Source organism: Lepeophtheirus salmonis, chromosome 2 (genome assembly GCF_016086655.4).
Source record: "Lepeophtheirus salmonis chromosome 2, UVic_Lsal_1.4, whole genome shotgun sequence".
NCBI lineage: Eukaryota > Metazoa > Arthropoda > Copepoda > Siphonostomatoida > Caligidae > Lepeophtheirus > Lepeophtheirus salmonis.
The window spans coordinates 4,127,614-4,144,096 of record NC_052132.2 but is presented as its reverse complement, the minus strand read 5'-3'; the positions used below and the strand labels follow the sequence as shown (position 1 = coordinate 4,144,096).

General features: G+C 31.0%; 1 protein-coding gene across 2 annotated transcripts in view; it reads right to left on the bottom strand.

Annotated features, from left to right (window-relative positions):
- Positions 1-4,084: 4,084 nt before the first annotated feature.
- Positions 4,085-16,483, bottom strand: part of LOC121132586 (neural cell adhesion molecule 2) — a 287,177-nt gene continuing 274,778 nt past the window's right edge. For both annotated transcript variants that reach the window (XM_040728015.2, XM_040728016.2), the window contains exons 11-12: positions 5,121-5,359; positions 4,085-5,037 (exon numbers count right to left, since the gene is read on the bottom strand). In XM_040728015.2, coding sequence (XP_040583949.2) covers positions 4,666-5,037; positions 5,121-5,359 — 611 coding nt within the window. In that variant the 3' untranslated portion in view covers positions 4,085-4,665. The remainder of the gene's footprint in view (positions 5,038-5,120; positions 5,360-16,483) is intronic.

Here is a 16,483-nt window from a genome sequence, read left to right as displayed (position 1 = left end):
CTCTAAGTCGTATTCCAATTTCTTTAAAAAAAAATTTATACACAATAGATACCTCACTACCAGAGTTCGGAATTGCATAACTATAATTACCTAAGTATGTTCCATCTAGAGAGTTTAATCGAACTTGTATTGCAGGCGAGGGACTAAATGTGGTTTCGTTTCTTAGCGTGACTCTTCCGTTTCTTGCAATTCCATCTTTACAGGCATTTGAATCTTTAAAATGACCAATTATTTTACAATTTCTACATTCCTGTTTCTAAGCAGGACATTTATTTATAATATGGTCTCTTGAGCAGAATATACAATCCATTATTTTTCTTTCAGGAGGACTTTTCCTAAAACTGTTTTTGTTTCGACTAAGGACCCTGAATTTTCCTCTTTTTGACTTTTACAGAATTTAACTTTTCGTCATCCCTCTTTGACATTTCCTCAGCTTTACATCTATGAATCACTTTTTGAAGTGTACATTCTTTTTCTTCTATGAGCTTTTTCCTCGTTTCTTCTTCCCAAAGTCCCACAATTAATTTAACGTTTATATTTTCTTCTAAACAGTCTTTATGATCGCATCGTTCAATTAATTCGGCAAGATTTGTAGTTCGAGTTACCTCTACATAGAAGTATTAAAAGATCGAATTAGAAGAATGGAGGAAGATGTTGGAAAAGTGATATTGGTTAAAATGCCTATGGAAGAACAGAAACGAACCCGGGACGACGCCGTCAGAAGAACATCATCAATTCATGGAAAAGATGATGAGTAATCATAATGGATGGTGATGGAACATAACAAGTATTGCAATAGTTTTCTTTGTTATTGCCATTGAAACTATAGCTTTTGTTTCTCTTTCTTTATTTATAATATTTTATGTTTGTTTTAATCGCTTTTTATTTACTGGAGTGTCGAGTTTGATATTGCTTGTGAATCAGGACTTATTGAATAAATAAATTAGCTAAAATGTAATATTTAATCATATTACTCAACGAATTCCCTATTTACGGAGAAGGCTAAAAGATATTTAGCCTAGAAACTTTTGCGGTATATATGTAGGAATATCTTATACCACAAATGGTTTCTTCTCATCCTGAGGAGGCCAAGATGTTGGGTATTTTTTTAGGTAGCCGATTAGGAAAGGGAGTTTAAAACTTAAGAAGGCTCTGGAAAAATGACATAGGCCCTAAGACGACGATCCCTTCACATTACAACAATCTAGAATATATCCATCTATGCAACCTTATCCCGACAATCCTTCATACTGCAGATGGTTCCTGCTTTTGAGACATATTTGGCTTCAATGTCACTTCTTATGTCTTAAATATAAAGTGAAAAAATATCATTATATCCAGAAATCTTACAGGAGGTAGTCCCTTGGCTTAAACAAAATGTTAATCAATACTATGATCCTCAGCTCCTTTTATAGTTTCACCAATTTAAATTGTTATAATTTTTTTGTTACTTAATAATGTATATAGATAAGTATGTATGTGTATCGGTAGAAACGGTAGGATTAAGTCGATTCTGAAAACTGAGACTTCAAAAATACCTATTTTTGCTGATTCCAATCCTACTTTATACAAATAAGTTTTTCTAATACTCTCTCTTCAAGAATGATTACATCATCTCTGGAAAATAAAAATAAAAGATATACGAGGGTCTTTTAAAATATCCGTACAAAGTCTATGATATAGCATTACTGGCGCGTATCGAGTTTATGTTTGATCTCTTGGAAAAATATACACCAACTTTCAGCCAGATTGGTCAATTTCTTTTTCTGTTTAGGATTCGTTTGAATCGAAGAAGTGGAGAGAAACTCCTCAAGAGACTAAAAAGTAGCTTGGTAAATATTATGGGGACCCTGCATCTTCGATTACAACAGTTTATAAGTGGTTTCAAAAATTTCAAAGTTGCTGTATTGGCACAAGTGACGATGAACGTCCTGGAATCCCTGTTGAGGTTACTACTCTATAAATCATTGAGGAAATCCATAATATGGTGATTGATGACGGGCGAGTGAAGGTGCATGAGATTGCTGGTGCTAGGGGCATCTCCAATAAATGGGTAATTACTATTTTGCATCAAAATTTGGACATGACAACGCTATCCACAAGATAGGAGTTGCAATTGCTCACGCTTGACCAAAAAATAAATTGTTTGAAGAGTTGGAAGTATGGTTTGCAGCTATACGAGAGAATCTACAGGACATTAAGCGTTGTTTCCTCACAGTGAATGAAACATGGATACACCACTACACTCCCGTAACCAAACAACAATCCAAACAATGGGCGATCAAAGGAGAATATACACTAAAGAAGGCGAAGACCGTTTCTTCGATCGGAAAGATTATTAAGAATACCAAGCTGCAAGAAAAACGCCCACAATTGGCCCACAAATAAGTCCTTTTTCATAACCACAATGGACCAGCTCACACTCCGGCAATTTTGGTCGCAAAATTGATACTATTTGTTTCCCAATTTGAAGTAATGGCTGGGGGTGGGGGTGCAAGGGAAATATTTTATTCAAACGAGGAGATGATTGCAGAATCTAACGGCTATTTTTCAGACTTGGACAAATATCCTATTATTACAAAGAGATAATCAAACTATAGCAGTTCGGACAAAGTGTAGAAGCCTAAAAGGGGAATAAAAAAGTTATACCCGAAACAATTAAGTAGTTTTTATTTTTAAAAGGACTTCTCTAACGACCCTTGTAGTTAGGTAGCAACTACAAAAAGCAAAAAAAAAAAACAATAACGATATTATCATCTATTATAATAATCTTTAATTTTTTAATTGAACGTAAACAAAATGAAAAAACTCTAGAGTTCCTTTAGAAGGAAAAAATAATCAAATTGTTATCACGCAGAGTTATTAAGTTTTAAAAATAGTCTCCAAACTTTTGCACAATCCAATATGAATTAGTAATAGGTAGAACATAATATATACTATCTTTTTACTAATAGTTCAGTTTATGATTTAATTAGTTTGTACTTTTTCATATTAGATTTTGAATATGAAAATGAAAAATGCATTTTGTTATATTTTTAACTATCCAGAGACGAATATAACTGCATACATAAATATGCAAGAACTTTGCATTATTAAATTAAATAATTCAAGATTATAAAAAAAAAAAAAAGTGCGTATGTATTTTATCTTTAATTAAAGTTTTTATCATTACGATTAAATGGATGATATAGATCAAATATTACAGTCATATATTTCCTTTTTAGTTTGATACCACTTTAAAATATTTTGCTAAACAAAAAATCTGTAAAATTAATTAAAAATACTTTTGTATCAATATAATACAATATCATTATTAAAGTGAGAAGCATGGATTTTGACAGTTTTTTTATTGACGTAAATTAATAGATTTTCAACACTTGATTAAAATAACAATGAACTGATTTCTACGTTTGAAATTGTTATTGTAAGAGGAATAAAGTAATCCACCTAATTCAATAAAAAAAATTATCAGCAGACTAAGAAATGGACACTATCAATTAAATCTCTAATTTCCTTGTACAATGTCATATGTGGTCTGTCAACATAAAACCAATTTTGTTAAAAAATTAAAAAATGAGAAAGCTCAACTTTTTTTTACTACGTATTTAATAACTCCCAAATTTGAGGCAATATGCTTTTTATTCAGATTTATGGGTTGAAATAGGATACCCAAGTATTTTAGCTATAGTTAAGAGCCATTTTTGGATCTATAAGACTTATATTCGTACCGATTTGCCCTTTTAGATAAAATATGTCAAGTTTTCATTTTGTTATTGTGAAAAATCAATTTTGGTTACTTTTAGTACAATATGCGAAATAAATCATAAAAATATTTTGACGACAATTTTTATAACAATAGACATTTAATCTACGTTAAATTCATTCTAGCTTGCTTTTGTGTTAAGGTACCACATATATAGTTAATAAAATACATAAATTCAATGTATATTTGTATTATAGTAGGTTGCGATATCATCTTGGCAAAAGTTCCGTAAATTATAAAAAACCTTTTTTAACATATATTATAATTTATATATATTTTTTGATTATTATATTTATAATTTGCAATGTATTTAAGTACAAGATAGGTATAATTAATAACTTTTTCATAGAAAAAGAAGATAATTTAAAGAAAAAATGAAATTCAGGGAATAAAGTATCGTCAATGTTCCAAATATTTCTTATTACATACATATTATGTTTTATCTGAGCTAAACAAAAAGTGTTTCTAATAAAATGTTAAAAATGTAACAAAACAACTCAATATCTCTTCAAAAAATTATCATGGTTCATTTTTTTAATCACTTTATATAATTTTAGAATCAAATTTGTTATTTCAAAAAAACAAAAACACAATGAATGATAGATTAAAAAAATTTTTACATTAATTATATTTAGGCATTTTATATATATTTATATAAAACTCTTCATATTTCGAAGAATATAAAACTAATATTGGATTAAATAAAATCTGTCTTGAGCAAATTACTAAATTGAAAAATTATTAGAATATATTTTTGTATTCAAGAAAAAATCGAAGTTATCACTTTATCACTATTTTTATATATAAGAAGAATTTCCCCCCCAAAATAGTGAGTTAACCACTTATGAAATACATGGTCAGTCTAAAGAAAATGCAAAGTCTATATAAGCTTAGAATCATTGTCAAACAGTGCTTTCCTTCTTGTCTCTATCGTCCTCTTTCTTGGAGGATGAAGATGGCTGTTTGATTTTGGAGATAAATGATTTGGGATTATTCGTGGGTTTAGTACAAGTGCCAGAGGAACTACTAGCATTACTTGAAGATGGTCCAACACTTGTGGATATGTAAGGAGATCCTTTGGATGTTGTCGCTACACTCGAACTTTCGAACATTGGGGGTGGAGGAGGTGGCACAAATTCATGGAATGGAACATTGCTTGATGATTGTCCTGGTCGAAGTGTTGCATACATAAAATTGGATGCTGACACACCCTCACCTCCTCGAATAAGAGGTGGAGGAAGTGGGAATAATGGCTCAGTGCCTCCGTAGACATCCTGGATATAAAAGAATATAAAAATGAGATTACATTAAGAATTATAATAAGAATAAAAAATAATTAAATATCATGAAAACTGACTGGAATCATTTGCTGATCGGCAAACTGCACGGCACGTCGACTGTTGGCATGCAATGATGATGTGGAAGGAGGTCTTCTAAGTGTACAATAGTCTATTCCTGCGTTTCTCGTAAATTTTGAAGGATAGTTTCGAAGTTCTTCATAGCCAGATACTCCTCTTGCACGGCGATGAAAATATTCATCCGGTTCCATAGATCCAGATCGATTAGTAGATGAATGCACCTCTGCTTTACAAAAATCTGAAATGGGAAAGGATGTCATTATTAAGCGCAGCTCTCTATTTAATCTTGAAGTGATTATAGTAGAATGTACACATAAAGGAAAGTATAATTAATTATATCCATGATGAATTCTTACTGAAATTTGATCAATTAGGATAATTAAAGAACTCTGAAAAGTTCTGGACAACATGTCAGTTGTTTCAGGTCTATAATGATGTTACTCATATCTTAACTGATATAATTTGTATTAGTACAAGGAGACGTATAAGGAACCATGACACATCACTTTTTTATGACTATATCTGCTTATTCAATTTACGGCACAAACCGGCAGTTGACATTCTATTTCAAGCGCACTCTATGATTATGCAAAAAATTAAAAAAAGAAAGTGGGATCTCCATGGAATGATCTTCATACATACATATAATTGAATATGTCATATTTTCCCGTATCTTTTTCTTTCTAGTAGTACTGGTATTACTAGAAAGAAAAACATACTGGCTAACATAAGGCAGAATACCGAATGCATTTCTTTCAGTCATACTTTTTTACAAGTCAACAAGGCAAGTTCCAGAATATTATTAGAAAAATAATACAGATTTTTTTAAAACTCCCAAGTTATTTTAAATATTATTGGAAAATAATCCATATTTTTTTAAACACCAAAGTTATGTTGAATATTTCAAGTTTTCCGGTAATTGAGTGAATGTTATTCCAATTTTGTTTTATTTTACATAACCTTTTCTTGGTTTCATTATTGGGGTTATTTGAAAAGAAGAAATTTCTATTTGGATCAAGGAATCAAAATTTTCAACATATATTCTTTTTTCTCAATTTAAAAATCAAATATCTTCTTATATTTCTCGCAAAAGCTTTACATCAGAGGCAAACAACAACATTCATTAAAATAAAAACAAAAAATTCGCCCTATACGCTTTCTTAAGACAAAAAAAAAAAAAAAACAATTTTTTATTTCAGTATTTGCTATGTAAAATTATTTTCAAATTTTATATAATAATTTACTTAAAGTATATATATATCTGTTCTACTTGAATTATTTACTAAGGCAACATTAGCAATATTATTGTCTAATCACTGCATATTTATATATACGAATATTAATGACATTATAACACCAATGTCAGAAAAAGTGCCCCCGTCAAAAGAATCCTCTCTCTTGATTATTAATTGATAAGACTGCAGCTTTTGTTGATATAAAGTGGAGGTTAATGAAAGAAAGAAAAATAACAGTTGGTACGAGTTCAAATATCAGTTTTATCAATAGCGTTTATTATTTATTATATAGTATTACTTCGTTATATGCCTACATACATTGCTCGCTTTTTTAAATAAATACAGATGTAATTCATTTTCCTTCTACAAAGTTGTTTCATTAATTTTCATAAGTTGAGCCAGCCTTGTAAGATTGAAAGCAGCTCACTCTACCTAATATAACTCATAAAGTTTTTACATAACATATGAATTTATTGATGAATTAATTTAAATCAAGGGCCTTTCTTTAGAATTCGTTTCAATTCATACTCTGTCATTGATAAAATTAATAACAGTTCTCTAAATAATAAATAATAGTTGCCAACAAGAAAAATACAGAAGACTAACAAACATATATTGTTTTCCCCCATTCCCTTATGACAGTCCAGGTTAAGAAGTGATAAAAAATCAGGTCGTAATAACATAATAAATTATATAACTAAGTAAAAATATATTTTCTTCGTATACTTTTGCATTATAATCTAAGTATAATGATTCTTTGCAAGATGTATGCTATGTTCTTAATAAATATATCATATATCTTAATTAGAGTTATTTATTCATCTAGTCTATTCCAGTTTTAGGACAGGCCCTAACTAAAGATGATAAACTTTCGTCAGATGAAATTCTAATTTTAACTTATGAATATGAAGGGATGTGAGAAATATCAAAATCATCATAGTATACATTTAAAAAAAAGTAACCTGCAATTCATTAGTGCTCTTATTAACTAGTTGTCTTTAATATTGTTTCAGTCCATATTTATTCAGGGCAGTCTAGTTTTGAGACTGGTCCTTAAGATTATCAGTACTAGAACTAATTTAAAAAAATGTATGTTTAGGCAAGTGATTAAAGACCGAACTTAAAAAGTTAAAGAACTGAAATCGAGTGGGCTTAGAGTGAGCTCGACGGAACTACATTCATCAGTCTTGATCAATCACGTTGACAACACTAATCTTTGTTTGCATTTATATGAAAAATTCCCAGGACCGTTGGGATCGATCTTAAGACTAAACTGAAGTGAACAAATAGGACTCCATACAACACTAAGAAGGACATTATATATTGTTGCTTTTTGTAGCATGATGTAAATGGATCCCAACCCAAAAGAGGGGAGAAAATAGTATGTAGACATTACGAAAGTAAATATTTATTTACCCTACTTCCGTTCAACTCTCGTAATATCCACCTCTCAAAGTATTTAAGGTTTTGATGTTTATCCGAGCGGAGCATTTATATACTTATATATATATATTATAAGTATGTATGTCTTTCTTGTGATTGGGTTTTGAAAAGATTTCGAGGGGGGGAGGGGGAGAAGAAGAAGGGTAGTAGAGTAATATATAACTTATAAGAGAACAATATTTGTACCGTATGTATGTATTTATATTCAATAATCCCCTAAAAAATCATATGTTCACTCCAACAAGCATCTCTTTATTCTCTCTTACAACAATATCCGTACAGGATGGTCCAGAAATATTGTCCCTCTTCAAAAAATTATATCAATCACAGATAGTTGTGTGTCAGTCCTTGTTTAAGACTGGAGACTGTAGTCTCGTCCAGTTCTGTCTGCATATCAGTCCTAAAACTTATAAAATTCCGTCTTTGATTATATGACTCAACTTTTTTTTTTTTTTTTTTTTTAAATATGTTCTGGTACTGATAGTCCGAAGGACTGACAGTCTTAACGGCTATTCCTCAGACGGACTGGACGGAACAAATATGAACTGAGACAATACTACTGACAGAATATAGTTTTTACAGGTTACGACAAAAAAACTATATATTTTAGAATGCGTGGTAATCAGGATTTAGGAGAAGGAGCGGGTGCACTTTCTAAAGGTAGATTTTAAAATTATCTTTTATATACAATTAATCACTTTCTTGTTTTGAAATTCTGAGGAACGCCGTGTTTACCGACGAAAATAAATACTGGTAAAAAAGATTTGACATAACACTTAATAAGATTAAACTGATTGTAATTTAGCTTCTGATATTTTATTGTGCGATTTATGAAAATTAGTTGATTGCTACAACTTACAATATATACAAAAAGCTATTTTTTGGCAACAGAGTAAGGCCTGGCATCCGCTGCAGATGTAGTCCTTTGTCATGGCATCCCATTGCTGGCTGAAAGTGGCTTAAAGACCTTGGGTTTTGGATAACATACACTGAATGCATTCCCCTCGACATGCAACAAAAGGTGTAGTCGAGGGAGTTGGCATCAGGGCTGTAAGGAGGCCAAAAGTGTTAAAAAGAGCTCAAAAGACTCATTTAAAAGAGTCTTGCAACGGAGAAGATGGGTTTCTTTCATTATTGGTGTCAAAAGTGGCTTCTCCACTCTCACAAAGCTCTTTCTATCATCTTTTTTATAGCTTTTATAATTTTGTAACTAACTTTTTATGCTTTAATATATTGAAGTATGAATTAATTTCAATCCCTCAACCTTAACTGATTACTGAATTAGTAAGAGTACATATTTCCAATTTCTTCTGTAACTTTTGCCTACGCAGCCTTCGTTTCTGCCATCAAGTTGTCTTTGGTGGTTTGGAAACTTCATAAGGCCTCTCCTGCTCCATACTCTACATTGCAAAGTCAAATAGGTTAAGATAGGAAGGAAGGGCAAAAGGTTCAAAACAATCTTTTCACGATTCGTGCAGTTCATTTGAAGGGTAGGCTGGGCCCCATCTTGTTAGATGTTGCAGTATTTTTACTTGGGTAACGAAATCTCAACACACAATAATAACTCTGCATATTATTATTATATACAAGGTTTATATTATTTTGTGGTAAACGTTTCATATTTTCAATAAGGAAGTGAAATTGGTTCAAAATCACGGAGGGGAACGACAAGACATCTGATCTCTGAACAAAGCGAGGCGAGACAGTTCTAAAGAGTGTGCAATAACCTAAATTTTATTAAGGACACCCAAAATTCGGGCAAAGTTTTTCTCTTTTTCTGTTTAAAATGTCATCGTTCATGTCACTGTGAATCAGGAGAAGAGTCGCTTCATCACAACTGAACATCCAGACAAAAGCTTAGATAAGTGCAACATGACTTCATAACAAAAAAATCCAGTGTCCAGAACGGGCAAAGTTTCCCCTCCCATTTTTGTAGCGAGGAAGGAGTTGCTAAATTCAGATGCTAATATAAAATTTCTGGATTTCTTATCTTATCTGAGAAAAGTTCGGTGATAAATTTGTTTTCAATCAAGATGGAGCTCCATGTCATTGCACCGCTTAGACTAACGCATTCCTGAGAGACAACTTTCCGCACTTTTGGGACCTCAATATGTGGCCTCCCTCTTCTCCAGACGCGAAACCCCTTGGTCTACTCTATCTAGTCGTGTCTGGAGCAGAGGGTGTGTGCTACTCTTCACGGGAGTATCGCGTCTCTAGAGGTTTCCATCAAGAAGGAGTGAACTAAGCTCAAGTCTGACTTCATATTCAAAGTATGCAAAGGGATGTATGCCTTGTATTGATCAATTATTTGAGCTTAGAGCTAAATTTTTGACTAAAACTTGTCCCAAGCACTTTTTACAGATGATTTTGTAAAATAAATGTCCTCACAAAAACTCTTATTTAGATTTTACTCTTGTAAAATTGAAAATAAAAAAAATGTATACCACTAAATAAGATGAACCCTATACAAAGTTCGATTTTATATATATGTTGTGTATGAGTTGTAACTTTGTACAAGTTGTAAATTGTACCAGCACAAATTGTACAATTTGCAAACCAATTTAAATGGGATTAATAATTTTAAATGAAAGATTTGCAGTATTTCGGATTAGAATAATACAATGACTGACTATTCCATAGGTGATCCATTTATTAATGGTATAATTTTATATTATTCTTATGCCAATTAATGTAATATAAGTATTTCTGTAGCACATTATAAAGTTCAAATGCCCACAGTTATATTGCACAGAGATATGTAATTTCAATATATCAATTAGTAGTAATGACCAATTTTGTAATAAAATAATACATTTTAAGACGAATAAATTGTAATATTTACAATGTGCTTATAGAAGTTGCAACTCGTACAGACATTGCAACTTGTACACAACATATATATATATATAAATATAAAAAATATATATATCATAAATGCCCACAGTTATATTTATATATGATAAAATTTTTTGAAGGGCCTAACAACATCACTGCTGTTCCACAAATATTCAAAACTACTTACCTACAATTCCCCAATTACTTAAAAGCCGATGCTCTGCCTCTTCAAAAACAAAACAAAAAACCACTCAATCATATTAATATCATCATCTTCTCATTTATTTTATTAAAAGCGTGGAAAAAGAATGTAGAAAGAGACGAATGAGGATAACTTTCTGCTACATTTGTCAACCTTTGTTTTACAAAAAATATTCAAAGGATTAACAAATTTTCAAGGAAAAGCACAAACTATTTATAGCAAAGGAGCTAGCTAAAAAGAATAAAACTAATTTGAGTATATAAATTAGCTCAATAGCTTGTGAAGCTCACTATATGTATATGTATGTATATATAAATACCTATTTCAATAATATCTACAAGGCACTTTCATAACACAAAACAACGTATGTTGTATTCTAGGCTTAGAAAAATCCATCGAAAAAGTGTACACATTTTGTCTAAATATCTTTTATTTCTTTATATTTTTACTTTTTTGAACGAATATAGAGGATAAATATCCCTTGAAATTAATTAAAAGGAAAAAAATAGTAGGAAATTAAATGAGAGAGTAATCCTCTAAAAAAACCTTTTGTTCTAAAACTACAGATAAAATCATTTTTACTCAAGTTATAGTTAGCTATTTTTGGATCTACTTAATAACATTAGTTATGGAACTCTAGACACAGCTTAGCTTGTTTTTTCCCGACTTGAAGGAAGGGAGTAAAAAATGATGTTGACTCTTTCCCCCTTTTTATATTCTCCTTATGTGGAAATAAACAAATCTGTGTGATTATTCAAGGTCTGAAGAGTTCCATGGCAGTGAACACTTTCCAACAAATATTGAAAAGTAATTCCCTACATGGGAAGGATTGGCCTAGAATTAAACTTCAACGAATTTTGTGTCTTTTTTCTGTTTCATTTTCTATGAAAGGTTACATGATATTAATGCTTTGTTGAACAAATAAGAGGAACCTAATATTATCCTTCATATAACAGGGAAACTTTACAACATTGAGAGCCCTTAAACTATTAAGATCACAATATTTTATCCTCATCAACCAAATACTAAAAAAATATCTCAAGTACAATTTTGAACAGATAGTATCATGTCCAATTTCCACCTCAAAAACCAGTCAACAAATGATTGTTTTTGATACGAAATGGTGTATTCCTGATTTTTTTAACACCTCACAATGATCTATATAACCCAAAATTTGTTCTTTTGTGCCCTACACAGAGCATTGATTTACTATCAATAAATCTTGGTGGATACAAAATTAACTAAAAATAACAAGAACTTTTAAATTTTATTATTTTTAAGGAAGTTGTATATCTTGACATTAAGACATACTATGATTTTTATCATTGTGATCATAAATGATCAATTTGTTATACATTTTCAGATTTATTTTGTACATACTTTTCTCATATTTAGAAAATAATGCAGAAATAATAAAAATATTTTTTAAATTTGGCAAAATGTAAACAAACTACCACATGGGCAGAAAATTCCCGGGTTAACAAATAATTTATATTTTTTTTTAAAAACTCATGCATGCTAAACAACGGCTTGAAAAGTGTGTTGGGAACTACGCTTAAAAAAACACTAACTGAAGAAAATGTGTTTTATTTCTAAACGTAGAACTTTTAAAAACCATGCTTTAAGATCCCTCTAGGCTAAAAATAACATTTTATCGTTTGTATCTTGTATAAAAATAATGAAAACAACCAAGTTACAATAGTCATTTGCATGTTTCTCAAAGAACACAACATCTCAATCCAAGGACAAAAGTTGAAATTTTGATGACTAGTGCAGTGTTTTAAATTTAAAGTTTTTTCGGCATGTTAAAAAAGGATATTGAAAATTAATACGATAAACATAAGACGATTAATAATGTCAGAGAGGCGAGTGGTGTAGCTGTCTTGATGTTTCATTAAATTATCTACAAGCAAAAGTGAGAGTAAGGAAATAAACACAAGTCCCACTTTATATCTGGAGAGAATATTGGCAGAAACTACTCTGTTTTCGATCCTCAATTCTACTCCGAGTCCAACGGGAAATTTAAATTATTTGGTAAATTTTTTAGCTGGCCCGTTCTTTTTTAGAATTAGTAATCTGAAAAATAAATTTTCTTATTGTGAGCAGTTCTCATTATTTTTTAATTCCAGAGTAATGAACGTCCTTGCTTAAACATATTCAAATTTCAATGATATTGTAAACCTGAACGAACATTAACTTGTGCTCATAAAAGACGGATGATTTGTTACAGCATTATAATTGTAAGTCCTTGTTCGACTCAGAGTAGCATTGTGGATCAACATTGAGTAATTCTAGCCAATCTCCTTTGTATTATCTCCAGTTTATTAATTATTTCCTTTTCCCCTTCATTCCTTGTCACAGCTGATTTTAAATGATCTAATGAAATGTCATAAGCCCTATTCTTTCTCTCCTCCAAACATTCTTCAAATTGTCAGGATTACCATGTTAACTTTTTTTAAATGCCCATTCTACACAGGCTTCTAAGCAGAAAAATTGGTTACACCTAAAACTTAGATGTTATTTCCTTTAGAACAAGAGAATAATGATAACAGTCTTAGAAATATATTTTCAGGCTGGCAAAACATCCAAAGAACTTGCAAGTTAGAAAATGTTAATGATTCACATGCTTAGTAATGTGTCATGGTTAACGATGATTATTTTTGCAAAGAAAATGTTAAAGTTAATAGACGACATATTTGCTGACATAAATTATTATAATCTTTTAAAAGAAGTTTTAAAACGAGAAATATGAAGTTGATAAAGAAGTTTTATGAAGCATATGTTATGCTTATTTTACACTTCCCTTCTCAGTTGTGGAATCCAATGCATAATAAGGACATTAAAGCTCTTCAAAATGTACACTAACTCTTCATTAAGATGGTATGTGGCGATGTATCCTACGAGGTTGGCTTACGTTTAGTCGTACTGTTGTAGCTTGAAAAGAGTAGGTAACTTCAGGATGTGGTTATGATGTTTAAAGTTATTAATGGGCTGATTAATTGTAACATCAAGCCCAGAGTATGTAAAGAGTTTTCCAATATGAGGTAGCGCCATCTAGTTGAAAGTAAACGTTGTTTAGATCAATACCATCCAATTCCAGCAAAATCTCGATAGCGCTATCGTAACTGTTACTCCAGCCTTATTTTCAAAAGAGTAAGGTCCAATGACTCTGCCGGACCATAAACCGCACCAAACAGTTACATGTTCATAATGGAGAGGCTTCTCAACCATAAATCTTGGGTTTTCCGAGCCGGTGATGCGATAGTTTTGCTTGTTGAGGTAGCAAACTAGGTAGAAATAGGCTTCATGAGTCAAGATGATTTTTTGATGAAATTCTGAATCAGTTTTATGAATTTCAAGGACCCAATCAGCAAACAACACGACGTTGTTGATGATCAGCCGGCTTGAGTTCTTTTGTTAACTAAAGTTTAGTAGCCTTTAGAACCAAGTTTTAATGAAAATGTGGTGTAATAACGTTTGTAAAATGCCCAATTGCTAAGAACGACGAGGAATCGACAAACTTGGTTTTTTTTTAACACTTTCGGCTACAGCAGGAGTATTCTCAGTTGTTTTTTAGTAACTTGTCCCAACAACTCGAATTTTTCCACCACCTTCTGTTTTACGATTAGACAAGTTCCTTCATGACAGCGCAAAAATGTTTTAGTTTTAGAAACAGTCTTTGCCAGGTTTTCCTCAATTTTATAGTGGATTTTAATAATTTCAATGAGTTCCATTTTTATTAATGTCGTAGTTTATACCTGTCAAATGCAAACAAATTAGAGCTTCAAAAGTGAAATCTGCCAAAATAGTAGGCTATTCAAAATAAAACCTCTTATTGGAAAACCCTGTAGTAAGGTATACACCACTATGTCGTTTTCCGATTTTTACTTAGTTCAACCAACGGTAGGTAAATACCTATTACCTCCAACTAGCTTTTTCAGTCGAACTATACGGATATGAAACTCCCTCCCTGAAGAGGTGAGAAAAAAGTCTTCACATTACGGGTTTAAGAGACTTTTAAAAAATAATCCACATCTACTTAAATTCTACACTAAGAATGTCACGTGAATTTTGTTTTGTTTTTCATTTTTTTCAATTATCATTAAGCTATATCAAATAATTTTACTAATCTATTTTAAATCACCATTCTCTCTTATTATTTCATCTCATTTCATTCATATTATCTCATTTTATTCTACCACATATATAATTTCATTTTACCATATAATTTCATTAGATTTTTCATGTTGTTTTATTATATTTTATCATGAGTCGACAATATTTTTTTAGCCACTAGTCGAAACCAAACAAATAAATAAAAAAATCTACACTCTGAGCATTTTCACTCACGTCCAAAATTCCATCCTAATTGAAGGAGCGCTCTAAATTGGTATTTTTTCTAGATGAAATGTAGAAATTTCTAATTAATCTTGATGAAACTTCATGAAATGCTCATGTAAGATAAATAACAAAACTAAACATACGAGGATAAATTTTATTTTTGACATCGAATAATTCACAATTTTTATATTACTAATCAAAAAAGGGGTTTCGTTTTTATACAATTTGATTGTTTAGGCCGCCAAAATGACCGACATCAGCAGTCCTAAAGTCACATGAAAATGATATATAGTGTTTTTTTTCTCGGTGATACATTAGATTTTTTCAAAAAAAGGGAATACAAATTATTAAGAGCATTCATATTTTGCAGGTTAGCAACATATTCTTTTTTATATGTATTTTGATGAGGATTTCAAACCCTTTTCACATTCCTAATCATAATGCTCATTCTTCCTACATTTCATATTTCATGCAATAAAAAAGAAATTATGTTACTATTTAAATTAAATATCAATAGCTTTCTGTATAAAAAGAAACTAGGGAAATTCCCAGTATATATCATATCTATATGTAAGGGTATTATATTTATTTACTCTTTCAAAAACTAACATTAATTAAATACGAGAGAAAGGAAAACTGTTAAAAATCTACAAGAACTTGACATTTATAAAGTCAAAAGAACAAATACTAATTGACTATTTTTCTTTTTTAAAGAATTGGTTTTCAGCTACCAAGGTTTAAATTAATCTAAATATTTCCTTTAAAAATAATTTTACATGTATTCATTGGAATATGTATATTGTGTACGGATATATAAAATAGAAAACATTCTAAAAACTTGAAGTTGAACTTGTGGCGGCATGGATAGCTTGAGCACTGCGTTTTAGTTAAGATTTTATTACTGTTTACCGCAGTACATACATACATTACAAAACTATACATACATACGGCCTCTAAAGGTGATTTTGAGGCAATATCAATGAAGGGTGAGTTCAAAGGCCGTAGTGATTGTGTCCTGACGCTGAGATGCTTGCCCGGAACTCAGAACCCCGTAATTAAGGACTCAGGGAAGTACATCAGGGCTCGAAAATTTTACTAGTCAGAGTCGCTTATCCGCCTCTACATTCACAACCACCTTCGTTACTTCTCATACAAGATGAGGAGAAGCCAGTTCTGAACAAAAAATTACAAAGAAAAGCGCTTAAGGCACTCCCAAAATGTTCTCAACCACCTCAAGTCAATAAAATGCCTTACATATGGAAGCAGGAGTCGGTTCCCTTCCACAAATGAAAAAAAAAGTTTTAAA